The 26620-nt window shown below is 47.6% G+C and overlaps 1 protein-coding gene across 50 annotated transcripts in view; it reads right to left on the reverse strand.

The window, feature by feature from the left end:
- Positions 1-26620, reverse strand: part of EIF4G3 (eukaryotic translation initiation factor 4 gamma 3) — a 76340-nt gene that overhangs the window by 30241 nt on the left and 19479 nt on the right. For 6 of the 50 annotated variants that reach the window (XM_083453629.1, XM_083453628.1, XM_083453622.1 and 3 more), the window contains exons 3-9: positions 23652-23780; positions 13042-13137; positions 8892-8927; positions 3828-4007; positions 2321-2435; positions 741-844; positions 82-204 (exon numbers count right to left, since the gene is read on the reverse strand). In XM_083453629.1, coding sequence (XP_083309755.1) covers positions 82-204; positions 741-844; positions 2321-2435; positions 3828-4007; positions 8892-8927; positions 13042-13071 — 588 coding nt within the window. In that variant the 5' untranslated portion in view covers positions 13072-13137; positions 23652-23780. Of the gene's footprint in view, positions 1-81; positions 205-740; positions 845-2320; positions 2436-3827; positions 4008-4638; positions 4660-8891; positions 8928-12094; positions 12209-13041; positions 13138-21014; positions 21120-23651; positions 23796-26620 lie in introns of all 50 variants that reach the window. The other 44 variants (XM_083453614.1, XM_083453599.1, XM_083453613.1 and 41 more) reach the window with 21 other exon arrangements.

Raw genomic sequence — 26620 nt, forward strand, 5'->3', positions numbered from 1 at the left:
ATACAGACGCTGCGCAAGGAGGCTACAGCAGAGAATGAGTGCCAGCCTCCTACCACCATGTGTCCGTCCCCACGCAGTTACCTGGGGTGGGGTGGGCGTGGACGAGGGCCTGACCGTGGGAGGTGTGGGGTTGCGGCTTCCTCCACCAGACATGATCTCTTCCGTTATGTCTTTGCCCCCTTGGTTGGGGTCTCGGATGCGGATCTGGAAAGGATGGAACGAAGCACCCGCTCAAATCACCTCCCCAAAAAAGTGGCTTGGCTGGGGGGTCCAACCTCATGCTGTGAGGGGAGCATGACACTTGCAACTCACGGTTCAGAGGGCCGCACCAAGGGCCACAGCAGCACATGGTGGAAGGAAACCCCACCCCAAGAGGTGCCCCTTTTATAATGTTACACCCCCACCCCCAAAGGTACCCCCATTATAACGCCCACTAAGGTGTTGCCAAGAGGTATTTCCCCCCCCCCCCGAAAAGCTTTCTAAGTGGCTGAGGTCTCCACAATGGGTGTTTCTTTTTAGGGTTTTCCCATTCGTTTGCTGCTATTTTAAACTGTTTTGATTATATTGCATATATCACCTTAAAACACATAGGAGGAAGGGGAGTAAATAACAACAAAGGCTTTAAACAGAACACCTGTGAGAGAGACTCCTCCCATGGCGAGGGGAGTGTCAACCTCCCCAGTTTCCAGCTTCTCCCTTCAACCCACAGGGCTCAGCATTCAGCTGCAGAGCTCTCTTACCGTTTTCTTCTCCCGCTTGGCTGGTGGGATTGGCTGCTGCTGCTGCGTAGGCACTATGATGGGTGTGGACTGATACACCGGGGGAGTTGGGTAGAAAGGTGCCCCTGCGGTGGGTAAAGGGGGACAAGGAGAATCTTAGGCTCACTCCTTTGGCTGCCTGCCTGTGGCAAAGTGCTCAAAGCCACGTCCCTTCACCCAGGATGAGCTACCTCAAAGTGTGACTCCTAGTTTTCCTCTTTCAAGGTCAGGGAAATGAGGGGCCACTTGCTCCCTCTGCTTGGGAGGGCCCCCCCCCCAGGCTTGCATATGTGTGTGTATATCACAGCAGCTTACTACAATGAAAAGCCATAAAGTAAAACCATAAAAAAATAAAAACAAGCATTATTAGACCACTGTGGAAGGATGTACTCTTAACTGCCTGCACAGGCCTAGTGGAACAGAAGAGTTTTCAGTAGGCATTTAAAAGTTGGCACAGAAGGCGCCGCTGAATCTCCAGTGGCAATGAGTTCCATAGGAATGGGCCAATGGCACGACAGGCTCAGTTTCTTTCCTGGAGGAACAAAGCCACCTCCTCAACCTCTGCATGCATACACACACACACACACACACACACACACGTCCACACACACACAAAATTGCCGCCAGAGCCAATAAAGCCAAGTGCACCCTCTACTCCTAAGAAAGTAAAGACCTCAGAGTCTCCTATTTGCCAAAGGTTCTAAGCAAAGTGGTGAACATGCCCCAATTTCACAAGAAAGCTGGGCAGACTCCAGCTTCCAGAGATTTTCAACCCCCAATCAATCCACTCCCATACCTCTTTTTTTAAAACACCATTTTACGCCTTCTGATGGCAAGGCTGGCTCTGACCTCAGCTGCCAAAGGAAGATCTCCAAGCAAGCTCTCCAGCAGTTAAGTGCTTTGGTTGTCCTTGCCTAACTCTCTTCCTGCCCCCTCTGCCCCAGGATGACCAGAGCGCACCAATAAGGCAATGCAGCCAAAGTGACAGAATTCATTCATCAAAATTAAAGAGGAAAATCTACTCAAGTCACAATTTAGACCTGCAACTTACATGTGATTTATTTGCACAACTGCAGCTTTGTGCAGATGGCAGGAAAATAAACAAACTGGAGGGGGCAGCCAGCCATGAGGGGTCATACAAGATCTCATGCAACCTTCCCAGATCTTGATAAGCAAGGTGAAGGCTCTGGGAAGGCTGCGCAACACCTCTGGAAGACTGTGTGAGACTCCAGCAAGATCTCACAGAAGCTCCCCCGCCTCTTCCAGAGGCCTCGCATGACCTTCCCAGAGCCCAGTAAGACAGGGACAGTTAAACGGGGGTGATTCTGGGGTTTTTCCTGGCTTTGCATGATTTTGCATTTGCATGTGAACCCCTGGAATGTAACCTGCAGGCCTACATTTTAACACAGAGAAGCCAAAATGGGAATGCTACAGTGCTGAAGGTGTGGAATACGAACACAGGAAGCCTGGTTTGCATAAAGGTCAGTCTACAGGGTGAAAGAACCATATCAAATGGCCCTTGCTCTGCTACCCATCCCCCTTCAAAGGAAACCTCTTCTTACCATAGGCGTTGGGGAACTCTCCGGGTCCCGGTCCTGGGTAAAATGGTCCAGGCCCTGGCGGCTGAACGGGATATTGTTGTGGGGGGCCCACATACGGAGGGCCGCTATGACGATACTGAAACAGAAATGGCACAAGAGGCTCAGAAAATGGTGCAAGGCGCTTTATGAGCAGGAAAAGCTATCCTGCTAACTTATTAATGATGCCGTTAATGCAGTTCCCCACTCGGCCCTGCAAATGCCAACTCTTGGCCTCATGGCAAGTGCTGGGCAGTTTGGCGCCCACTTCCTGACCTGCTGGTCCCTTGGCAGCAGGGACTAAGTCCACAATCAATACAATTCCAGACTACTTACTGGCCTCTCTTCCCACACCAGGCAGAGCAAAGAGGGAAAAGATGCAGCAGTGGAGGGCAATACAAAGGGCGCAGCCACCTACCTCACAGGGTTGTTGTGAAGACTTAAAAAGGGGGAGACTGAACATCATGGGTTGTATCCAACAGTAGGCCTGCTCAGAGGAGATCCATTGGAATCAACAGACTTGGTTAACCTAGGTGTGTTCATTTTGATGGGTCTACTCTGAGTAAAACTTAGCTGGATACAGTCCCATGCGATGCTGCTCTGAACACCTTTGAGGAATGCTGGGAGCTAAAAAAGCAATAAATAAATAAAACAAATATACTGAAGATTCCAAAATTCCAGGGGAAGGGTCTCAGCAAAGTGGCAGAGCCCCTGCTTGGCATGCAGAAGGCCCCCAGGTTTGATCCCTGGCAGCATTTTCACATAGGGCTGGGAAAAGACCCCTTCTCCTGAAACCTCAGGGGCCATTGCTGCCAGTCAGTGTAGACAATACTGAGCTAGGTGGGCCAATGGCCTGGGTAAGGCAGGTGCCTGCATATCAAGTGCAAGAGATTCCTCCCAGACCTGCCCCGATTCCCCTTTTCCACCCAAGGACTGAAAACTCAGGGGAAGGAGGGAAACGGAAGCACACCTGTGCTGTGGATTTAACTTGCACCCAGCTGAGTCACAGGAGGGCTGACATTGAACACAACCTGCAGGCAGCTGCAGATACATCGTCACCACCAGCCGAATTAAAGAACAGGAGCACTTACATGCCTCCCTCCCTGACTTGCCATACCTGCCATTAATGGCAAAACTTTACAGTCAACTCGCAACTTGCGCCGCGGTTCCTTTCTGGGGATGTCACATAAAACCAAAATTGCTTATAGTCCAAACAACCCTGGAAACACCCTGGCATGAGCATCGCTACCTTGCTGAAATGCCAGTGCATTGTGTGGGTCTTGCCCTCCCCATGCAAGGCAGAGAGCTTTTAAGCTCTCTCACTTGCTTACCAGGGACTGGGAAGCTTCTCACACAGGCTTAATGAGTTCTTCACCTTGCGTAGGTTTAATTTGTGCCCTGTTAGCTGGCTGGGTGCCAAGCCTGTGAAGCTGCGATTGTGCAGGTTAAGATGCAAGTCAACTGTATCATTTTAAGGGTGCTGTGACCTTACCTGTGGTATACAGTACTGGGGGCCCTGAGGCATTGGATACGGCATAGGAAGGTGGTTCACCATCATGATGTGCTGATTGGTCTGATAGACAGCGGTTGGCGTCTGTGCACCAGGACGGATGGAAGGGCTGCTATTCTGGATCGTTGCTCTGGGAGGCTGGATTTGAGGCCTCTGGAAAAACTGGAGGAGGGAAGCAAGGAGCCCCATATTTTAGCCGGCCATCTCCTGGAAGAGCAGTGCGCCGCACTCATGGTGCTTTCGCCATGCACCTGATCAACAACTAGCTGGCCCTCTCTGGCCAAGGGTCTTCTGCCTCGGAAGCCCACTCGCCCCACGTGCAACGCAGGTGGGCGGGGAAAAGTGATGAGTCTGACCAGGATAGTCTTTGCATCTAACGAGTCCTGCCCTGGGAGTGAGGGGGCAGGGCAGGAATGGTGATGGGTGTCATTTGGAGATGGACTGTATAAGGCCACTTCTCTAAAGGGGTTGCCAAGAGGAACCTGACACCTGCACTGGCGTTCAGTCCTAGGCCAACCACACACTTACCTTCCTTGACCTGCCTGAAACTGGGGAAGCTTCTTCATCACTCCGGGCATGATCTAAGTAGACGGCAACCCCTTCCTGGATCTAAACTTAACTTCTCTGACCATACAAATGTCAACCAGAGGACTAGAGACGTGTGACGACGACATCTCCCAACGCTCAACATTCAATGTGCGAAATGATGCGTCAGGCACTAAGACACCTGGCCGCTAATGGCGCATGTGACCGAGAGGCAGTGAGGCCATGCAGAACCAGTAGTGAAAGTTACCTGGATGGGTCTGAATCCTCCCTTCAACAACGAAGCAAGAAAGCAGCAGGAAATAGAAAGAAAGCCAATGGAACAGCTGACAGGTCAACAACAGGAGGGGTGGGTGGGGTTCCAGCATGCAACCTAAGGCCCTCCTTCTGCCTAGCCCCTTCAGTAGGCATCGAGGACTCCTCCATGGCCCGAGTCACCATCATGCAACCGTCTAGGGCTTTCTAAAATTAGTATTTGTTTCACTGACATTAGCTTTCCTCAAAACACAACAAGGGACTAAAGCTTCAGTGGAAAGAAAATGGCTAGGAAAAGTTGCCCTATCGACAACTACCCTTTCCTGGGGGTCCCTTCTCCTCTCCAACAGAAACAGCCCAATGATCATCAGAACCCTGCTAAAATCCTCTTGAAAAAAGATGAGAGAAACCAGCCCCAAGTTTAGTGGTCAAGCAGGAAGGGAAGGGAAGGGAAGGCTCCCTGCCTCACAGCCACAGGTTGTCTGCAGAGGACAGAATGAGCCACCTGTCTGAAGAGATCCACCTCCAGGGTGGATAGGGAGGAGGAGAGATGCAGAAGACAACCCCTGGGATGCAGCTACAGGCAGGGACGGACAGCTATGCTGGCTATCAAGAGCAGCCTTGCTGGCTGGCAACTCCAGGTTTAGATGGCCATGAGGCCTCCTCTTTCAATCTTCTGCACAGAAACCAGGACACACAGCAGGCCACTGACAAATTTTGTCCTGCTCTAAGCAGTGCAAGGGGGTTGAGCTCAGGGTCAAGTCAAACCACAGCCACCAGGGATGTCCCGGCTGGCCTCAGTTCTCTCTCCTTGGAAAGCAGCCTTGCTTACAGAGAAATCTCAAGGCTGCACAAGACATCAGCTGGAAAGCTCTCCAGGCATGTAAAACTGGCACAGATGGGATCGTAAGGAATCCGGAGATTGTCTGGGCCACCCCTCAAAAGAACCACTTTCGACCTGCTGAGACAGCCTGTCTGGGCCACCCCTCAAAAGAACCACTTTCGACCTGCTGAGACAGCCTGTGGGGCGGAGAGAAGGAAAAGTGATGCCTTGGAGCTTTGCATTTTGTTTCCTGTTTAAGAGAGCAGACCAGGTCCAGCAGCCGCTCAGGGACTCAACTAGCCAAAGCCTCTTTGATGATCAAGCAAACACAACGAAGTACCTGACCAGCTTCAAGAGCTGGAAAGAAATCCCAAAATGCTGCTCTGAAAACAGCACCAGAAAAGGGTCTGGAAGGGGAACATGCAAGACTCCGGCAGCTGCTACTCCCCTCCCAGATCCCAACTCCTGCAACTTGCAATACTAACAGACTAGTGAAGAAATTCAGGGTTCCAGACAAGATGATGGAGGCCATGGCTGCAGCAGAGAGTTAGAGATGAATTGGTGTCCTTTTCTCTGTTTTATAATCGTTCTGTCAAACAGTTCAAAATACCAGCGCCTGTTCCAAATCCCACTGGAGGAGCACTTTGTGCTAAATCAGGAACACAAAGAGTCAAGGCCAACCCTATGCAGCAGGCCCACTGGCTTGTCCCTGGCCCTCATGGCTGGTGCTGTTAAGACGCAGGCTTTGTGATGGTGGTCATCAGTGGGATGCCCAGACACACCAAACTTCCCAAGCCCAACAGTTTCAGCTGCCTGACAGAGCAGCCTCCGAATGAGAGGATGAGCAAAACTGCTTCCATTAGGGAAGAGGTAGGGGGCCTCAGACCCAGGGCCTGAACACAGCTCTCCAGGCTTCTCGATCTGCTGGCCCTCAGGACTCTAGGCAGCACCAATCACTAGCCCTTGCTTTGGACCCCAAATGTTTTAGCCTTTCTGGAATGTGCCCTTGACCACTAGTCACACTTCTTGTTTGCCTGAATGGAGGACAGAGTGAGTGTGTGAACAAATAGCTCATTTTCTTCCAGCATCAGAGGAGGGGTGGATCTGGCTCAAGGCACCTAGCTGCAGTTTGCGGACAACATCTTGGCTGGATGGTGGGAAGGTTACTCCCCTGCTACTGCTTTACTCTCTAACATGGTATCTTGGGACCCTCAGATAAGGAAGGGGGGTGGGAGAGAGAAAGAGAGGAAAAAAGAAAGTAAGTGGAAATGGGAGCTTGAAGAGCTCAGAAGAAACCCTGCCCTTTGGAAGGTGACAGAGCCAATCGGGGAGGGCAGGGATTGTTCCACCTGTGTACCACACCAGAAGTGTGTAGAAGGGACCAAGCCTGCTGGAGAAACAAGACTGGCACAAGAATCCTTGCTCAGCAGTCCTGAAACTAAGAGGCCTGGCAGAATTCACAGCATCTGCCCAGCGGGAACTAAAATAGAAATTTTCTTAAATAGAAAATGTGATTCCCTAATGAGGCAGGAGTCAAAGGCTGCCAAGGAGAAACCCCTCCCACTCTAAGGCAAACCTCAGTTCCTGGTAAGCAGAGTGTTTTCACACCCTCCCTCCTTTCCTTGACAAGGTTTGCTGCTCCTCCCCACAGGGGAGTTCACAGTTGCTTCCAACAGCTTTGTGTTGCACATCTTTGTGCAAACACTTTGCGCTAATTGAATGAGCTGCAGAAGCAAGAAGGGCCCCAGGAATAGCGCTCCTCCTGGAGAAAGAGTGCCCACAGCCCCCTCGGTCTTCAAATAGCAGTTGGCAAGTTCAATGAGCCTCACCAAGCGTCACAGCAGCTGGGCCGGAGGAGCTGCCAGTTAATGGCGCGAGCACATGAGTCACACTGACCTGAACATCTTATGACACAATAGCTGCAGGAAATGATGCCTGTGAGAGTGCTCTGCATTAGACTATCAGAGTTCCTGTCATTTTCAATGGCAGCAGGAGAGAGGGAAGGAACCTCAAGTTGCACCTGACAACCAAGAAGCTCTCCACAACTCTCCATCAATCCAGTTGCCTCCTCATCACCCATTTGCTTTGAGCCATTTGGTAACATTTGAATTTAAGCTGAACTCTGGTTCCAAGCTAACCCTTGATTATATTGAGTTGGGTGAATGGGACACCATAAAGGTTTACGGCAAGTTACAACACTTTTCAAAGCTGTCTCTAAAGCTAAGCTAACCTAACTGTAACCATGTCCATCAATGAAGATGGTAAAAGGATATTTGAAAATCTACAGCACCAGCCAGGAAGCCCAGTACTCCCCTGCCCCCCACTGATATGGACCCTTTTAACAGCCACAGAAAATATGGGATCTGGCATCTCCAGCATGTAGAACTGAAGAAACCACAACATTTTAACCAGAAACAAAACAGCACCTCTAAAAGCCACACCCCTCCACACAGCAAGTAGCAGCCACAAGAGTAACTCAGGCTGTCTGTTTGGGGGGGGGGGGGGGAGAGAGAAGATGAGCACATCATAATTAACTTATTCCCTGATGATTTAAGGCTACATGGGGAGGAACCCCCCTCCTATGATGTGACTTGTGTGATGGGCTACACAGACCTACACTTTCACCACTCCAGTATGCTTCGGCTCAGATGAAACAACAGTGCAACCACCTTCTCATGAGTTGTTTCTGACCAAGGATGGGTTGTAGAAATGTGGCGGACTCCAAGGTCCATCCACAGCAGTCAACCTCAGATGATGAACACCTCCCCTAGATGCTGCCTTGAAGGGGGCATGGAAGGTGGGCTGGGCCAGCCCCACAAGACCAGAGAAAAACCCCTGAACCCAGAATCCGATTTCACTATTCAAGATTTTTCGCGTGTTTCCAACTTAGCATGGCTCTATTTGGTAAAGAAAATCAAGCAGTCTCCTGACTGTGGTCGACGTTCATAGCGTTTTTATGTCAGGTGGAATGTTGCCATCCTCAGAACGGAAAGTACTTGGGGGTATTGTAATGTGGCAATTGCTCCGGGCAAGTCTTTTGGATTCTGACCCCATTTCCCCTGGTGCCCAAGAGAACTAGATAACCAAACTAAGCACACACACACACCTGACCAAGCAAACATCAAAGATCCCAGACCAACAGCCATCAGAAAGCTTTGTGGCAGCAGCAAAAGCCAGGGATCACAGTTAGTGGGGTTGTTAATTGATGCAACAGAATTAGTAACCGTTAGAAGCTGAAGCTTGACTGTGCCATGGGGTTAGGGGGCTCTTTAGAAAGGGGGGGTTCTAAGAAAGCAAGGTGCAGGACATGGCCTGCGGAATTAGTGGAGGGCCAGCCAAGTAACACCCCCCCCCGCACATTTTCCTCCCAACCAGTTGGCAGCAAAGGGGAGGCGTAGTGAAGAGGGGCAAGGAGGGTACTGTACCTGATGATGATGGGCAGGTCGAGGCCCCGCTGCAAACTGAGGAGAAGCAGGAGAAACAAAAACACAAAAAGGAAAGGCACAGAGAGTCAGAAACACCACAACAAAAGGCAAAAACTGTCACACTGTATGCAAAAGAAACCCACAAGGGGAAATCAAACAAAAAAAACCCAACACACATACACACACACACTCTCACGGTCAAAGCTGTGCTGCAGGACAGTGACAGACAGGTACCAAAAACCCAGAAGGTAAAACTCTGCTGCCAGGTGAATGCACTGCTCAAAATGTGGGTGGTGGAGGTGCCTGCCAAAGTTGTTAGATAGCCCAAAGACACCCTAACACTAACATAGTTGAAGGAGGGCAGGGGGAGAAGGGTTTGCTGAAAAACCAAACACTAAGTTATTTTTTTAAAAAAGCAAGGCAGGCCAGCCCTTGCTGATGCGCATCAAAGCTGAGTGCAGGATGGAGAGCCCTGTCTGTGGCACAGCCACAACTTGAAAGACAAGTCAGCCTCACCTAGGGATGCTGATATCTTGGCATAGATGAAGCTTTCTAAGTGCAGCTGTAGAAACCTCTAAAAACTTCACTGGGCTCTCCTTCCTTTTTTAACGGAAAGCAAGCAAAATCCTGCGGCATATTCAGTGCAGCTGAGTGTGTGGGGACGGGTAGATCTGCAATGCTGTAGAATCAACTCAATATTTCTCCCCTATCCTCTCCCACATGAGAAAAGCCACACTCACTATCCCCCCCCCCCGAACATTAACAGAAAATCTGCTATGAACAATAAAGCAAAAGAGGAGACTGCAAATGAGTTCACAACAACAACCAACAAGCAGAGAGAGTGTCATCAGAAATCAAGGAAACTACCAGAGCCTTCAGATCAACTGCCACTACTACCTTGCGGAAACATCTGGAGAGTTCAAGCTCTTTCTCAGCAGAAATCAGCTTTCCTAAGTGCCAAAGTTTACTGTGATACACTTAAATAACCTACTTTCCACACCAAATATAATATTCAGAAACAGAAACGGCAGACAGTCTCTCACTAGCATACAAACCTACAGAACAGGCTGCAGCGTCTATTTCAGGCAGAAAGAGATCACTTGTTTTCCATCAAAACGCCTAACAGATAAATGTCATTTTTTTCTCAAAACCTCAATGTGCTTCTTGAAACTTCCTAAACACTTTAACACAGCTGAAGAGACAGTTTCTGGCCCGCTTGCTCAACTCTGCCATTCTACTGATCCTCTAGCTGTTGAGAAACACACAAATTGAGAGCAAGAATTGGCTGCTAGTTCTTATATTAAATTTGGCACAGAAATATGGTTCAAAATTTGCTCTGTCTCTAGTGCGAAAAGTGGGGGCACAAGCAAAGTAGGATGGTAAATATCTGATCAGAGAAGCATAAAGCATTAAGCATGTCTACTTCTGGTTAAATAGGTTGAGGGATAGAAAGTCTATATTCCCAGAAAATCAGCAAATGCACATCAGTAACAGACCAAAAAAACTGGTGTTCATCTGTCCAAAAGCAAAAGTACCTGTCTTATCACTGTTCCACAGGAAGTATCACTTCTAAACAGCTCAGAAATCAGAGCCAGATAGCTGCAACTTAATAAAATTATGTGAAAACCAACGGCCCAGTAAACATGTTATATGAAAAATAAATAAAACTTCAACGTTAGTGGGAGGAAAAAAGAAAGACCCTAGTCTATTTTGCACTTGTCACCATTGGCTATTGGCTGCATAATTCCTGCGGACAGAATTCTTTCTCTCTGCCTCTCTCTCTCTGCCCCTCTTTCTATTAAGTAACTGTAAGCAACAGAACAAACTGTAGTCACTGCTGGCTCAGATTAAAAATAGGTTTCCTTTTCCCCTTTGCCTGGAGTTACAATTTTTGCCTGCCAGATGCTGGTCTTGCTTCCAATTCCTTCTGTGCATATTTGGCAGGGGGCCCCCTCTCCCGCCATGGGTTAAAGCTGCGTTGTGGGCACACTGGCTGTGGCCATTTGAAAACGAAACCTCCCACTATAGCTCTTCTCTTCCCCACTTCAGCATTTTCGCTACGAAGGCCAAATTGCTTTAAAAAGAAACAAAAACCTGTTGCAATTTAGAAATTCACTGAAAAGTTTTTAAAGTCTTCCCAACTGGAATTAGCATGCAGAGTGTGAGGCACTGGCCCTGCTGTAACAGAAAACCTGCCTGGGAATGACACCAAGCTACCTGAATGGCAAAGGTAGCCGTGTCGAGGCAGAGGCTGTGCAATTGCCAATGGCCCTTGAATGCAGAAATAGATCGGAGTAAGCTGAAGGGCAGCTATGGGAAGAAGAACTAGGGTCCCTTCATTTGCCAGCACAAAACCAACTCCAGGGCCCACCAGCTCCCTCAGCTGGGGCTCTGGTGCCATAGTGGGTGGGGGGCTGTCTCTCTTTCTCTCTCTCTCGCTCTCCCTCGCTCACCCTCCCCCAAGCCTCCCTTCAGGGCCACAAAGGGGGGACGGGGAGAATAAACCAATGGAAACCAAGCCCAGAACGAAATGCAAGAGCTGCTCAGCCTAGCCCATTTTGCATTTGTTTTGGACTTGCGAGGGGAGGAGGAGAGGTGAGTGGGGGAAATGAAATGTTATGTGAGCAATTTTTAGTCATGGGGTGGTAATGATCACAAAACGTGACGATGGCAGAAGACTGCACGCAGGGTAATATTTTAGAGGAGGGATTGTTCATGACCACAGAAAAATGGCTGACGTTATAGGTAGCTTCTTCCGTCTTAAGGTTTCTGCCAAAATTGGGGAAAGTTCCTGTTTTGAGGAGTTCTTGCCAATTTCCCTCGAGTGACTAATCCAATCAAATGCAAATCCCCCACAAGGGCTAGAAAAGTAAATCTCAGGTACCTGATCACTCAGACCACCTGAAAAATTTGTAACAGGGTTATTGGGTTGTGGCTGTTGTGGGTTTTTTTAAGGAGGGGGCACCCTGCCTCAATTTATTCCTGCCACCACCTTTGACAGCCTTGGCCCCTTCCAAACTGCCGCTGAATGCGGCAGCCCGCAAGACACAGCGGCTTAAAGCAGAGATCGGATCAGTGCTTTTCTGTAGATCAGTCAACAATGTGGTCAAAAAATGAAACCAAAAAAAGCAACAGAACTGAAAGGGGTGCCGCGGGGGCACGACTGCCTGCAAGAAGGGAGTACAGTTTGTTATATTGCTTACAATGCAGTATTTTATCCAGCCTCTTCCCGCCAAGGACCTGTAAACCGGACTCTGTTCCAAAACCTTCCTCCGCTTCCAGTTGTCTGGGCAATGTACTGGCACTGCTCTGCTGGGCTGTCAAGAAAACTGGTTTAGAGACACGGCTCTCGAGTCAGACTCTCCCCTCTCGTTTCAGCCATGAATGTTTCAGCTCTTGCTTTTTGCGCATCGTAACAGGGAGGAACATGCCCTACTACAGTAAGGGTGGCTGGGGATGGAAAGGTGTCCCTTCTGCTGCTCAATACCAGTTTGTCATAGAGCAGGATTGTGGCCAACTACTGGGGCTGAGTGAGGAGGGAATGAGCTGGAGGGTCCTTTTCTAGACAAAAAACAAGAGTGTGCAGCTGGAACCAGCAGGGCTGTGAGCACAGGAGCCCAGAATTGCATTGGCCGCAGGAAACAAGTTTCTCCTTCCCCACTCGCTACAAGCCCTTTAAAGAAGGGGGCAGTAAAAGGTAAAGACACAAAGGGAGGGGGTGTCCATGCATCTATCACACAACAGCCACCACCAGAAGACACACCCTTGAAAGGCACAGGTTGTATCACTCAAACTTATGATGCAAGGTGGTATGGATCAACACAAGAGATTGAAGCCGGGCTCAGGGCCCCCTCCGGAAGCAGGGCACCAGTACCGTAGGCAATGACAGAAGTGCCCAGGAGTAGGCATTTACAGGCTTCTGGAGAGCAGGCAGGCAACTCAAAAAAGGACCTGACTCTTCATCTCTGAGAGCCGCAGAGGGCTTCAACACTACGTCACTTGTGCCACCTGGAAGCAGAGGGGAAGTCCTTCGGGTGCCTTTTTCTCAGGGAAGCTACTCGCAAAAAGGTTAGGAAGTGCAACGCAATGGCTTTGCTGGACGGCTGGACAGATGCAGCACAACACGCAGGCAAAATAAGGGCTCCCTTACCGGCGAGCGCGTCTGAGGCTGGGTGCTCATCGTCTGAGGGGCCTGCGGGTACACCAGCGTAGTGGGTGCGGCGTTCTGTCCAGAGGGGTAAGGGGCCTGCCATGGGAGAGAGAAGAAAGATGGTTAAAGACATGACAAGCAACGGCAACCGGGATGGAAACTGCCTTCCCGCTGCTGCCTCAACTCTCAACTAGACTCACACTTTGTACCTTCAGACATACGCCATTGATGCAAAAGCCCGGATACAAGGAACTAACCTTAACTTCAGGTTTTCAACAGTTAGGGGGTGTCTACTATCTCACTTAAAAGCAATGGTTATCTTGAAGGCACTTAACTGCAACATTTGCCATGTTGGGTCAAGAGTAAGAATCTGTCCAGCCCAATGTTTCATCTCCTGAATGATGCTGGGGGGGGGGGGGGGGGGCTGAACCATGGCAGAGATAGCTGTCCTCTGTGTCTGCCAGCAGTGCCTGTAGGCCAAACCATTTGCTTCTGAGACTCTATACACCAGGTACTCCCACCCTGCTGGCTTGCTCACCTCACTGACATAGAATCTCACACACCTCATCCTCCTCCCTGCTGGATGGCTCAGTGGCACACTTAGCGCCAGAAATGTTTTGCTAATTCATGCCAAGAAGCAGCAGAATATTCAGCTCGTTACAATATTCATCAAGAGACTATTTGGCTCGAGAAAAACATTTCCGGATTTATGTCACAGTGATGCGACTGAGGCTTAGTGCCTCTTTATAAGACAGGACAATGGCAGCTTGCACATCTGACACCCACACAGTTTTAGAAGACTTTAAAAAAGAAGCTCTACTGTTGCCCTTTGACTCTATGTGGCCAGGAGTTAAATGCACCTTCCTTCTTGCTCCCATTAACAGTCCAATCCTCCTTGTAAGATTACAGCAAACAGCCCCGTTCCCAGGCCCCTTGGTTGCTCCAGGGCCCTGTAGAGGAGGAGATAAGGCCCTTTGCAAAAGGCAGCAACACAGATAAAGCAGGTAAACCTCTTGCAGTCAGTTAAGTCTAAGCAATGACACCTCAACTGTCATTCCACAAGAAAAGCAGTGCCTTCTCCTAACAGGCCCCTGCGTAAGGCCAGCTTGTTGGTAGGAGGGGAAGCCTGCCCAGCAACAGAGCTCATAACACAGGCTGGAGGACCCATTCACATAAGCAAGCAAACTCCCCATCACCCCATTTCAACAGAGGCAGCCCACTCAACAGAACACCACACCCTGAGCCCCAGAACAGTCCTACAGCTTAAAGCAAATTGCAGTGCCAGAGCAGCATACCCTTCCTCCATAGCCAGTTTTGACACACAGGCTATGAAAGGAAAAGTTCTTCCACCAAGCAGACTGGCAGAGGAGGCTCAGTTATCTATCCTGGTTGTGGAGGATGAAACCTTCCTTCCACTGCAGCTAACACAGGACTCAAACAGACTGATGGTGGTAGAGAAATGGAGTGATCTATCCCTCCTCCGTTAGTCCATTCACATGCCTGAACAGAATTCCCGGTCACTTATGGCTACCAGGCTAGTGCTTAACTGCAAGGCTGGTACAAAGGGTAAGCCAACTGACAACTGTATGCAGGTTGCCTGTGCGCGCCAGGCTCAATCCATAATTGGTCTCTGGGTGTTCAAACAACTGCCAGGTTTAGAGCAATTCCTGTTGCCCTTCCATCAGGGCTCACCAACCCATATGCCCCCTAAAAGATGCTATGGACACCTCCATAAGCCATTGCTCAATTCTGCCCATCCTTCAAGGCTCTCACTGAAACATGTGACACTTGCCTTTCTTCCATCCCAGCTGAATGGGATAATTATCTTGCCTACTGATCTCTGCTTGGCACAGAAAGATGAATGCACATGAGAATTTTAATCGGCTTATTTGTCTGAAAAGTGGTGGATCATTAAAGTTTATTCTGTTCAGCATTTTATGATTTGCCTGCCAGATGCAATGAGAGAACCAGGGAGTGGATCATTCTAAAATTCAGGGAGATAAAATACTGCTGTGCATATGTGTGTGCGTATGCGAGGTGTGTGTTTTTTGTGCACAGAGGTACTTTTTTTTTTTTTTAAGAGTCTCTTATCATCAGGTACATGTGACTACAAACACTCAAAGCAGGGCATAAGGCAGTCATTTGGCTCATATTGAATGAAGAATTCCAAGATGGACCAGGCTAGGTTTCAAAGTCAGCAGCTCAAAACTGTGAGATCTTAGACCTCAAGAGTACACAGCTGAACAAAGGGATCAGTGGCAGAAATGTGGTAAAGGTCTCTAGTCGGAACCCATTGCAAGGTTGCAACCTAGCCTAAAACAAGTTGCAACAGCAACAGTACTACCACCATACAAATAAATGGCAAAAAAAAAAGTGGGTACCCTAATGCCATTCTGGGCTAAGAATAGGTGCTGAATCTGAAAAGGTTGAATGAAAACTCCTCCTAAAAGGGGTGTGTGACAATAAATCATACTGTCCTTCCCTTATTACAGTCAATAGATTAAAGTCAAGTGCAGCTTTCTGAGACGGGGTGGATTTTGGTCCCACCTTAGCCCTGGACAAGCCCAATACTCTGGAAGGGACTCTGGAAGTCATCTAGTTTCAGCTGCTGCTCAAACAGCACCCTGTTTAAGAAAAGTTACTACAGGGTATGCACAGATACTCAGAAGCTGTTTGCTAATTAAAACATGCCAGAAAAACAATCACTACTGTAGTGATTTGCCTTTGACAGAGGTAAAATCCAAAGCAGGCACCTAACCACCTTCCAGGCTGGTGGAAGGGAGGGGCAACAGAGGGCAGCCAGGGCAGCCTGAAGCAGCAAAATAGCATTTTTCAGGAGCTGTTCAGTTGCATGGCTCTGGGGATGACCAGATGTTTGAAGCCTGCAACTGTCTTGTTAGGTGGAGTGAAATGGCAAATCAGACCAAGATGCAGCAAGGTCACTTAGGAAGCAAATTTTGGCTCCAGTCAGGAAACATTCTGCCCCATGAAGCACCCCAAACTTTTGCCAGCCTCGCTGCATCAAGCCCACTGCAATGACTCAACAACCCAATCTCTTCTCCAATTCACTGTCTTTGTCTTGGAGTACATCAGCAAGCGGCAATTAGCAGCCACATTTCTGAGTCCAATTTCAGAGCCCAATTAGCTGGCCCAGAAGGGCGAGATGAAAGTTCCAATGTAATCCTGGGGAGCCAATCAGGGTCTGGCCTGGGGTGGGAAGAAGTGCTTCCTGCCATGCACCAAGAGCATTCCCTGCCACAACAATCTGTATCCAGGTTAACTCCAATTCTAGCCTGTCCAACCTCAACATCTGAGGGTTGGGACATGTATTTTTTTTTTTTTATAAAAAAAGCAGTGATTATTTCTAAACTTTACAAATGCTGTAGCACCGTGAGACACAGCAATGAGTGATGACTACAATTTGCAGAGCACTTCCCACATTCACACCATACATTCAAAGCAGGATTCTTTGGGGGAGGCCATATGCTTCAGATGCATGGTGCAGATAAGCCCATGAACATGTGGACTTAAGGAGGAGGAAGTTATTTGTGCAAATAAAAGCAATTACTAGACAAAGTGTCTAGCGCTCCTCAACCTTTTCACGGGAGGCAATATTAACTTAACAGCTTAAACCTTTAAGAAGTTCTCTTCTCCTAGCAGCCAGGCTCATTAACAGCACCATACTGGAACAACTTAGAGGGGGATTTTCTGACAAACTGGAACAACAAAGTGTGGCAAACTGTATTTGTGGAAAAATTAAATAAAACTGACACAAGGCCTGGAGCACAAAGACTCATTTGGAATCAAATGGAACAGTTTTGTTTATGTATATGGCTAAAAATGAAAACAGAGGACTTTCCTCACGTTACTAAACTTTGGTTAACTTAAACGGTTTATCACCTTCTATACAAACAGTAGTCTGGGATAAGAAGCTTACATTATTTGCTTAAACACCAGCATTCAGAAAAATATAATAATAATAATAATAATAATAATAATAATAATATAATATTATTTGTACCCCGCCCATCTGGCTGGGTTTCCCCAGCCACTCTGGGCGGCTTCCAACAAAGATGAAAAATACACTAAAATGTAAACAGGGCTGCCTTCAGATGTCTTCTGAATGTCAGGTAGTTGTTTATCGCTTTGACATCTGATGGGAGGGCGTTCCACAGGGTGGGCGCCACTACCGAGAAGGCCCTCTGCCTGGTTCTCTATAACTTGGCCTCTCGCAGTGAGGGAACCGCCAGAAGGCCCTCGGAGCTGGACCTCAGTGTCCGGGCAGAACGATGGGGGTGGAGACACTCCTTCAGATATACTGGACCGAGGCCTACATACATATGTGTGTAGATGTTATATGTTTGAATGAATTTAATGAAGAAAGAAAAGAAGCAGCAGCTGCCTCTTCCTGAGTCAGCCAGCTGGTTCATTTAACCCAGGGCTGTCTCCTCTTACTGGTGAGGACTCTGCAGGGCAGAGAAGGGTGACCCCCAGCCCTGCAAAGAGCCTGGTGAATATGGGGCTTGATGCAGGCAATGGGTGTTCTTTGCCACCAAGCAATGGCACTTCCTCCTTCCTACCTTATCTCGGAGTAAGAGGTACGATAAAGGAATTCTTATGTGTTTCAAGTTGTCAAAGAATCCTCTCACCATGGACCTTCCCCCTCATTCAACCCCCACCCTCTGTTCCTGCCAGCTGAAATAAGCAAACAACAACAAGGGGAGGATTATTTTTATCTGCATTTCGAAAGGAGTTAGACCTGCTGTGCAACAAGATCCCCCCCCCCGCCCTTGCACTAAATGTGCCAGGAATAAACAGGCGAAAGCCGGGCTCACGTCAGGGGGAGGCTGAGAAAATGCTGAGTCACGCACAGCTCTTGCGCTTCCTGCTCTGAGCAGCGGAGTGGAAATTTCTGCCTCGGCGCTGTGAATTCTTTCAGCACCCTGAGAACTTTCCGTGCCCACAGGAAGTCACTTGCCAGGTTAAATGCTGGGTGCATCCGAGGGACCACCAAGGAAAGACATGACAAAACCAGCAACACCTCACACCCTTACACAATCCCAGCTCTGAAATGTCCCGTGGATGAGGACAGGCTTGCAGTCCCTGGGAAAGATTAGGCAAGGGATCACTCTCACAGCATCTCATGAGCAGGCCGGACCCGGAAAAGGTATGGTTCCACTCTCACCACCTTAATGCATTTGGCAATTTAATCCTACTTCTAGCTACAAGCAACAAGGCCCCTGGGTATTTCATGCTTTCCTTCGAAAGCCAGCCGTGACCTAATGACACTTAAAATAGCTGCCTTAGATTTCAGAAGGTCTTTATGAAATTGTTGCCAAAACAGCTCACTGGAAAAGCATCCATAGTCTATAAGATGGCTCAGTGGCTTCAAAGCTCCTTAAAGCCACACCTTCTCCATCCGTCTACACAAAGTTCCACGGAGAGCTATTTATATAAAATATAGATATTCTCTGCCTATCAATTCTGCATGCAGAATGTAAGCCAGCATTAGCAAAAGCTTCATTTAAGGTTCTCAAAAGAGGGATTCTTTTTTCTTTTCTTTTTTAGGGAATGGAGTGGACCACATATCAAAATATCAGTCCAGCTGCAAGAGTTTTGCTTTTTAAAAGAAGCAAAAAGAGGAAGGCTGCATCCTGTGACTGCAGAGCTAAACTTCTCTGAGATTATTCCTCAGCCTAGCAAAGGACACTGCTGGTGATCCAGGGCAAAAAGGAAGAAGACTAGCATATCCTTACATGAAATGGCCCGAGAGACCTTGGCTGGCACTGCTGCACGTTCCCATCTGTAGAGCTTCCTTCTAAACACAACATGCTTTTGAGTCACATTATGAATTAAAGCAAACCCCCATCTCCTCCCACTCCATTGATGAATTGCCGCAACAGGCACAAAACAAAATGCTTTTGGGCACTGGGGACAAAAGGACAACAGTCAACATGACTTTTCCTCAAAAGCCCACACAGAAAATGACATCCCCCATGCTGTTTTCTATGGCAGCACACCGATGACAGCGTATTACATCATGCCATATTTACATGTGATATGGGATCCAAGACACGCTGCTTTATTAAAGCAGAGTCTACCATCAGGAAGTGCTGTGGAAGGCTGAGCAAAGAGTTGGAAGAGACCCTGAGGATCATCTAGTTCAACATCCTGCAACGCAAGAATATGCAGCTGTACCTTACAGGGATTGCCCCTGCAATCTTGGCGTTATCAGCACCATGCTCTAACCACACTGCTACAGCCAAGAGGGAACCAAGCTGTAGAGAACTCTGGAAATGCCTTGCAGGAAAACATGACTCACGTAAGGCACCACATAGGAGAACGCTGCTCACCAAAGCCTATGGCACAATTCCTAATGCCGTTTCCACTACTACTATACTTTACCCAGCCAAATGGGACAGGAAGGGGACAATCCTACAGTAAGCCACATAGGAAAAGGCAGCCAAGGTCACAAAACTCCAGAGTCGTGAGTGGGTGTGGAATTTCTGAAATTCAGAATCTCTTCATTTCGGAAGGCAAATCGCTGGTTCTGGGCTACCTGAATATTAAACAAAGTCTAACTACATTCTTGGGAGTTAAAATAATAAACCTCCTATTCATGAAAACTTAGAAAACTGCAAAAACCCTTTCAAGTAGGACAATAAAAATATTTTTCCAGAAAAGCATCTTGTAGATAGGGGACGTTTTATTCTCTGCCACTCAGAGCATCATCAGTTGGGCCAAGAAAACTCTAAATCAAGGGGTAAAACGCTCAGATACTCAAGTGGGACACCTTTGCAAGAACTCAACAGGGCTGCACGACTATGTTAACCACAGAACAGCTTTGTTACAAAAGTTAAATGTCTTCTATGACCCATTCTCTGTTAACCCACTTCCCTCCCTGTCCATGCCTTACAGCACCACTTCTCTATTCTCCCTTTGTGAGCCTCTCTTTTCCCCTTTATGTGCCACACCATGTGCTTCTGGATCCAGGAAGACAAAAGGAGCAACACAGAAGTCATGCTGCAAGCTGCATTTTCCTGTCCCCACCCCTTTGGACCGCTTTCAGTGGACCTTGGATAGCTCTCTGCGGCTCCCACACACCAACACACCATAAAGGTTTGGAACCGAAACTTTCCTATTTTAATTAAACACCTTCCTAAAGGAAACATTTTGAACCTGAGCAATGAGTGAGCGCCAAACCAAGTATAAGCGACTTTCAATGCAAGACCAGCCCTCCCTCGGCACTGCCAAACTGAGGTTAGTGCGAAAAGCTTCACTTTCTGACCTCCTCACATGCAAAATCCCTTATAAGCAATCCTGAATAAAGGGTGTGGAGGGAAAATGGAATCCCTGCTGTTTGAGGGACAGCCCAAGTAGTCAAGAGGGTGGCACCCAATGCTCATCCTACTCAGAGTAGACCCACTGAAGTTAATGGGTATGACTAATGATAATTAATTTCAATGGGTGTACTGTGTGTAAAACAAATGTTGGACACAACCCAGAGTGTATGGGGGAGGCAGATGTGGGCCGACAGGTACAGCGACTGCCAATGGCTGGGAACACAGGTGGGCCTTTAAAATGCTAAGCCACCATCCTCAGACTGGACACGGAGCTAAGACTCTCACCCTGCACATCTACGCCTACTCCAAATTTGAAACTTTGCCATAGAATTTAACACTTTCCAAGACAGAGCAACAGCTTTGAAGCAAAAAGTCCAGATGGCATGGTAAGATGCCTCAAGGGCAAAATACTGAATGGAGCTCCTCCATACATCTCAAGTTCTCAACGTGTTTTTAAGGCTCCCCATGAACATTCCTTCTGCCCTGAGTCTTCCACGCCTTTGCAGGAGGGGCCTCCCCTGTAAGCCACAATGGCCCCACCCTAAATGAGATCTCCACCCATTAGAAAAACAAGAGCCAGGCTTTTCCAGCGGGGCATCACTTAACCTTTTTTTTCCTCTTGTCACTCACCATCCCACATCCCAGAATCCTTTGCACCAGTTCCCTTGGATCTTCAAAAAGACTGCTGGCTCTTGGGTGGGGTGGAAAGCTTCTGTCCCTCCTCCCTCCTGGCTGCTGGAGCGAGAGTGAAAGAGAGCGACAGAGTAAGAGAGAAAGAAAGAGAGTGACAGAGAAAGAGACAGAGAGAGGGGGAGAGGGGGGTGGGGAGGACGAGAATGATGGCGGGTGGGTGGGGGATGGACAGGGGTTGGCACATCTCCACGTCAATGCTCCATTCTCTCTCCCCTTCTACCAGGCTGATGGGAGCAGATGCATCCCCTCCAACTTCTCAAAATACTTTCTACACACCTGGATGGGGACGACCTCCCTTTCTACCTGCCTTTTTACAATGGGCTAAATGAACAAAAGCATCCCAGGGACATTTCTACCCATTCTTCCCCTACTCTAGGACTAGGGAATTGTTGTCAGCAGAGCTTGGTACTCTAGATAAAAGGGTACCCATTAGTAGTGACCTGTCCTGTCATTATGCTCTCAGTGGCTTCAAGTGCAGGACTCTGCTAATCTCAAAACAGCAATGTGAAAGGTCTGTGGACCAGTTGCCATCAATTCTCAACGCCCCCTGCAGGAGACCAGCTCCTTTATTTGACACCCCCCTCTCCAAGTCTCCTGTGAGGTTGCAGGGATCTGAATGGGGAAACCAAATGGATCTATGCAGGCAACCCTTTTTACAGAACAAGCTACTATGCGCTTCAGTAAGACTGCCTCTCCAGGGGGGAAAACGAAAAAGTGGAGAAATACGATCAGTTATCAGAGACAGGTGACCAATACATTTTCCTACGATCAGCACGCTACACTCATGACAACATCCCAAAGATGAATGTACAAGACTTTATATATTCTTATGCCATGTATCAAAAATGTGAATTACTTTTGGTAAATTTAGGCCTGTGCCCTGGAAAGAAGCAAGAGTGCATATCCTGTTAACAACTGAGAATACAGGCAAAATATTGGTTAACAATTGCCTTAAGTCCTGAGTGGGTGAGCAATGGATCCCCCCTTTTTGTAAGTGGAGGAAGTGGTGGCATTCAAAATTATCTGGACCCATTAGAGAAAGATCTATAACAAATGAACAAGAAGTGCCTCTTGTTGGCAGACAAAGAATTGCAAGACCTTCTGAGGCAAGGAGGACACCCCTTGCTTTTGTTTAGAATCAAACTAAGAAGCCTAGCAGACTCTGTGCAGGGCTGACCTGCCAGACTTGGCCGTGACTTAAGTTCAGGTAAGAAATCTGGAGAAGGTGTTACACAATCAGAGGTGCAACATTCTGAAGTGACTTTCTGTGGAAGAACCTCACTGTACTCAGGACTTAACTGATAAATTCGTAAGGAATATTTGCAGTTTTTTCTGATGCCTGGAGGTGGGAAAAGGTTGTGGCTTTCATCTCTCTTCTGGAATATTGGGGATTGACACAGGAGTTGGAGGTCGTAGAGATGCAGCTGGGCAGGGTAGCTGTTTCTGGTGCCCACAACAGTTACTACAGTAGCTACTCCACAACTTTCAGAGCACTTTTTGTCTTCTTTGGTTAGGCTCTTAACACACAAGACTACACAAAATCCTTTTCTATCAATAAACTTGGCAGCAAGTTTTGAGCTGAACTGGTGGGGTGTCATGCCTACTGTCACATGATGCACATGTCAAGTCCACTGGAAAAGGTGCAACAACTTGAGTGACTCATGCACTGTCTGGCTGGAGGAAACAGATGCAGAGGGTTCTCTCATGCCTGTATAAAAAAAAGCTCAACCTCGCCTCACCCCCAATTCCTCCTTTACTAAGGAACCAAAATGGGGCCCTGCATCACGCTTCAGGGTCTGGAAGTTATCATGGGAATCAAAGCAGCTGATTATGTTCCAAGTAGGATTTCAAGCACCAGCTCATCTGTCCGAGAACCAAGACTTCTAGTCTCATGCAGGAATCTACAGAAACAAAGAAGGGGCCGATGCCCCCTCCACTTGTATGCTTCTGAAAGCTCCCACACACTCTGCCTTGAGGCATCATTGCCAAGGAGGCCTTGGTGCTCAGCAGCTCACTGCCTGAAGCTGCCACAGGTCACATTGCCTAGGCATGAGGCCCACCCTTGGACAGCGCATCTGCCCTACCTTTGCTAACTACAAATACATTCCTCCTCTGCTTTGCCACGTCATCCCTCGTCTCTTGGAAACGTTTTGAGGAATTAAGTGATTAAAAACAAGTTATGGTTTTCAATTATCTAAATTCCTTGTCCACATGTATTATTTTTACTGTGTCCATTTTCTCTTTCAGCACATGCAATGAGTGCTGGTCAGAAAAGAAAAATGTACCTGCCTAAAGGCATGTTATTAAAATCACCGCCACTTAGCAAAAAAAAAAGCGTTTGGTCTGACACGAGAGGCGTCCCTGCCAATTTCCAATTGAGGGGGTTGGGGTGGGGAGCGCCCTAAAGGGAACCCCTCTCCTCTTCCCCTGTCCTTGGCCAGCAAGAGGAAGAGCAGCTCAAGTGAAAGTAGCATGCAGACCAGGGTTAGCACTGCGCAAAGCCAAGATCTCACCCACACCCCATAAACTTATAGAAAGGCAACTCAGACCTGAGAAGCAGGCGCCAAACCTTACCTGGGTGAGGCTTGGGGAGGAGGCATGTCCTGGTGGCGTTGCAGCAAGGGATGGGTGCCCCTTGCCTATTTCATGTGCAGGGTAAGGGGAGGGGGCAGGAGGGCCTGGCTGTCTCGCAACCTGCGTGACCTGTGAGGAGATAAACTGTTAGTAAAACCAGAGATTAGTAAAGCTCCCTCCATGGGGGTTCATTTACATGCTGAGGCTACAGACCTGGGGAGGAAAAGGAAGCGATCCATCCTTTGGCTCACAATTAGCTACCACCGGATACACTCACCGTCTCTCTGGCCACCCGTAAAAAAGGACAGGGAGAGCAAGAGGCTGCAGGAGCAGAGCTTGTTCACACGCCTGATCTTGCATCTCAGAACTTGAACACAGATGAAGGGTACATCTCGAATGGCAAAAGGGCGAGCCTTTCACCTGGTCAACATTGCCTTGCTTTGAGAAATCTTTAGAGCTTCAGTAACGAGAAAGCACTTATCTTTCCTTGTAAAACTTCCCATTATTTCCCAATGCATCCCCGCCCTTGGCACATGCTCGGTCCGCATCAAGCATCCAATGGAAACAGGTGGCTGGCAATTATTTTGGAATTCTTAAATTCCTATTTGGCCCTGAGACACACTCAAAGAGGCTTCCCCCAAAAAAGATAAATCCTACAGTTTGTAGCCAATGCTAGTCCTACTCAAGAGTAAAGCTAATGAAGTTAATGGACACAACTGATTTAGGTATACACTGAGTGAAACTTAGCTGGATGCAACCCCATAAAATTGCACTGAAGGAGCACTAAACACAACCCTCATTGCAAGTCAAACAGCAGCACTCTGAAGCTGAAAGTGGGCACAGAAGTCACTCAATGCCTGGCAGAGAAGAAAGACTGAAAACAGGCCTGAAGGTGGTCTCCTTAGAAGGAAGTCCTAGAACACCTGATGACGCAGGTGAAGAAGCTCATCTTCCAAGAGGCGACAGAGCTGGTAACAGCAGCTCTCCCCATTTGATTTTTCACTCGCAGACTGGAGGAGCAACTTGGGAAAGGTCCTCCTGGAGAGATCCAGAGCCCAGGCTGTGCAGGGCCTGATTGGTCCAAACAATTGGAACAATTCAATATGAGGACATCAAGTTTTAATATTTTAAATCCCCAAGGAAAGAGATACTAATTTGAAATCACTCGGTTCAACTAACTTTCCCAAATTTTACTTTATTGTTATTATTTACTAGATTCTGAGTAACTTACAGTATATTTAAAAACACAGGGTTGTCTCCAACAAAGTCCTACCCAGAGTAGACCCACTGAAACTAATGGCCCTAAGTTAGCCGTGCTTATCAATTTCAATAGGTTTACTTTGAGTAGGACTAATATGGGATACAACCCATAAGCATTAAGCAAAACATATTGTACTATCAGCACATTCACACAGAAACATATGCAATTCATTAAAAAATAATCATAATATACGAACCCACCCTTCCACAGCAGAAACAGAAAGCTTTGGCAGCACGCTAACAGATTTTGCAAATCATGCAATTGCAATCAGTGGCTGTGAACTATCCTTTACCAACCAGATATTTAGGACTACAAATCCCATTTTCCACAGAGAGCTCCAGCATGACACAAGAGCTTCAGTCCAAAATTTCTAGAGGGCACAAGGATGGTGACGGTCACTATAAACAAATTAATGCATGTTGGTTTGCAACTAAATGAAACTTTTTGACTGCCTACCTAGTAGCATACATAAAGGAAAACCTTTTGTATCTGCTCAGAGGCAATAAAGGCGGGGAGCAATTGCAAAAACACTGTGATTTCTGTGTGGTTCTATATACACAAGCGAAGATACTAAGGGAGAACACTGAAAGGCCACAAACCAGTGGAATGAGATGCCCTGGATTGTGGGCCAAAGTCCCAGAACTGCACAGTAGCAAGGCAGGTAATTACTGAACAAAAACTGCTTTTCTTCACAACATTTGGCTGCTAGAGAGTCATAAACACACATGAATTTACTGTAACGACACATTACATATTGAATCATGCTTATAATGCTTGGCCTGAGAAGTCAAAACACCCCACCATGGAGTTTCCTTTTGCACAGAAAAATGGGCTTTAATTTAGTGTATATGAGAGAGGGTCATGGGCTCCAGTTTTAAGAGGGTAGGGCACAATTTAATCCCACAGCATGCAAAACAGGGCAAAAGCCCGAGTCCTAAAATTTCCAGTTTGAAACAGTTGTGAATATTAACCTAATGCTGAAGCTGACAGAAAATGCACATCGCCATAGATGTCACCTGATTCAGGAGTGCCCTTAACCCATGGGTAGGCAGCCTAAGGCCGGATGCGGCCCAATCGCCTTCTCAATCCGGCCAGCGGACAGTCCGGGAATCAACATGTTTTTACATGAGTAGAATGTTTGCTTTTATTTAAAATGCATCTCTGGGTTATTTGTGGGGCACAGGAATTCGTTCATTTCCCCCCCAAAAATATAGTCCAGCCCACCACATGGTGTGAGGGACAGTGGACTGGCCCACAGCTGAAAAAGGTTGCTGACCCCTGCCTTAACCCATGAAAATTATTGTCAGAGGAAGTGTAACATAATCATAATGCTTTATTTTATATTTTTGTAGATTGCTCAGAGGTTTTCTTACAATCAGGTAGTATATAAATTCTCTTAAATAAATAAATATCTCCAACACAAACAAAAATATGCAAGTCTATTCTCCATATCCAGATCAATGTATCATCTTGTCTGGATTCAGTTGCTGCTTTGAACACTGAAAACCTGTTCAAAAGACTGCTGTAAATTTTTGTTATATTTTTCATAGCAGAATGCAAGTATAGTAAATAAGTTGTTCTCTTATTGTAAGATTATTCAGTTAAATTAAGTGGCTAATTAAGAAACTTGTGCTTGTGTTTTCTGTAATACAGAACCTTACCTTGAGCTCCCTGCCCCCCATTGGAAATGTACTTGAAATTAATTCCA

The sequence above is a fragment of the Podarcis tiliguerta genome, assembly GCF_965153285.1.
Source record: "Podarcis tiliguerta genome assembly, chromosome: 8".
NCBI classification, from domain to species: domain Eukaryota; kingdom Metazoa; phylum Chordata; class Lepidosauria; order Squamata; family Lacertidae; genus Podarcis; species Podarcis tiliguerta.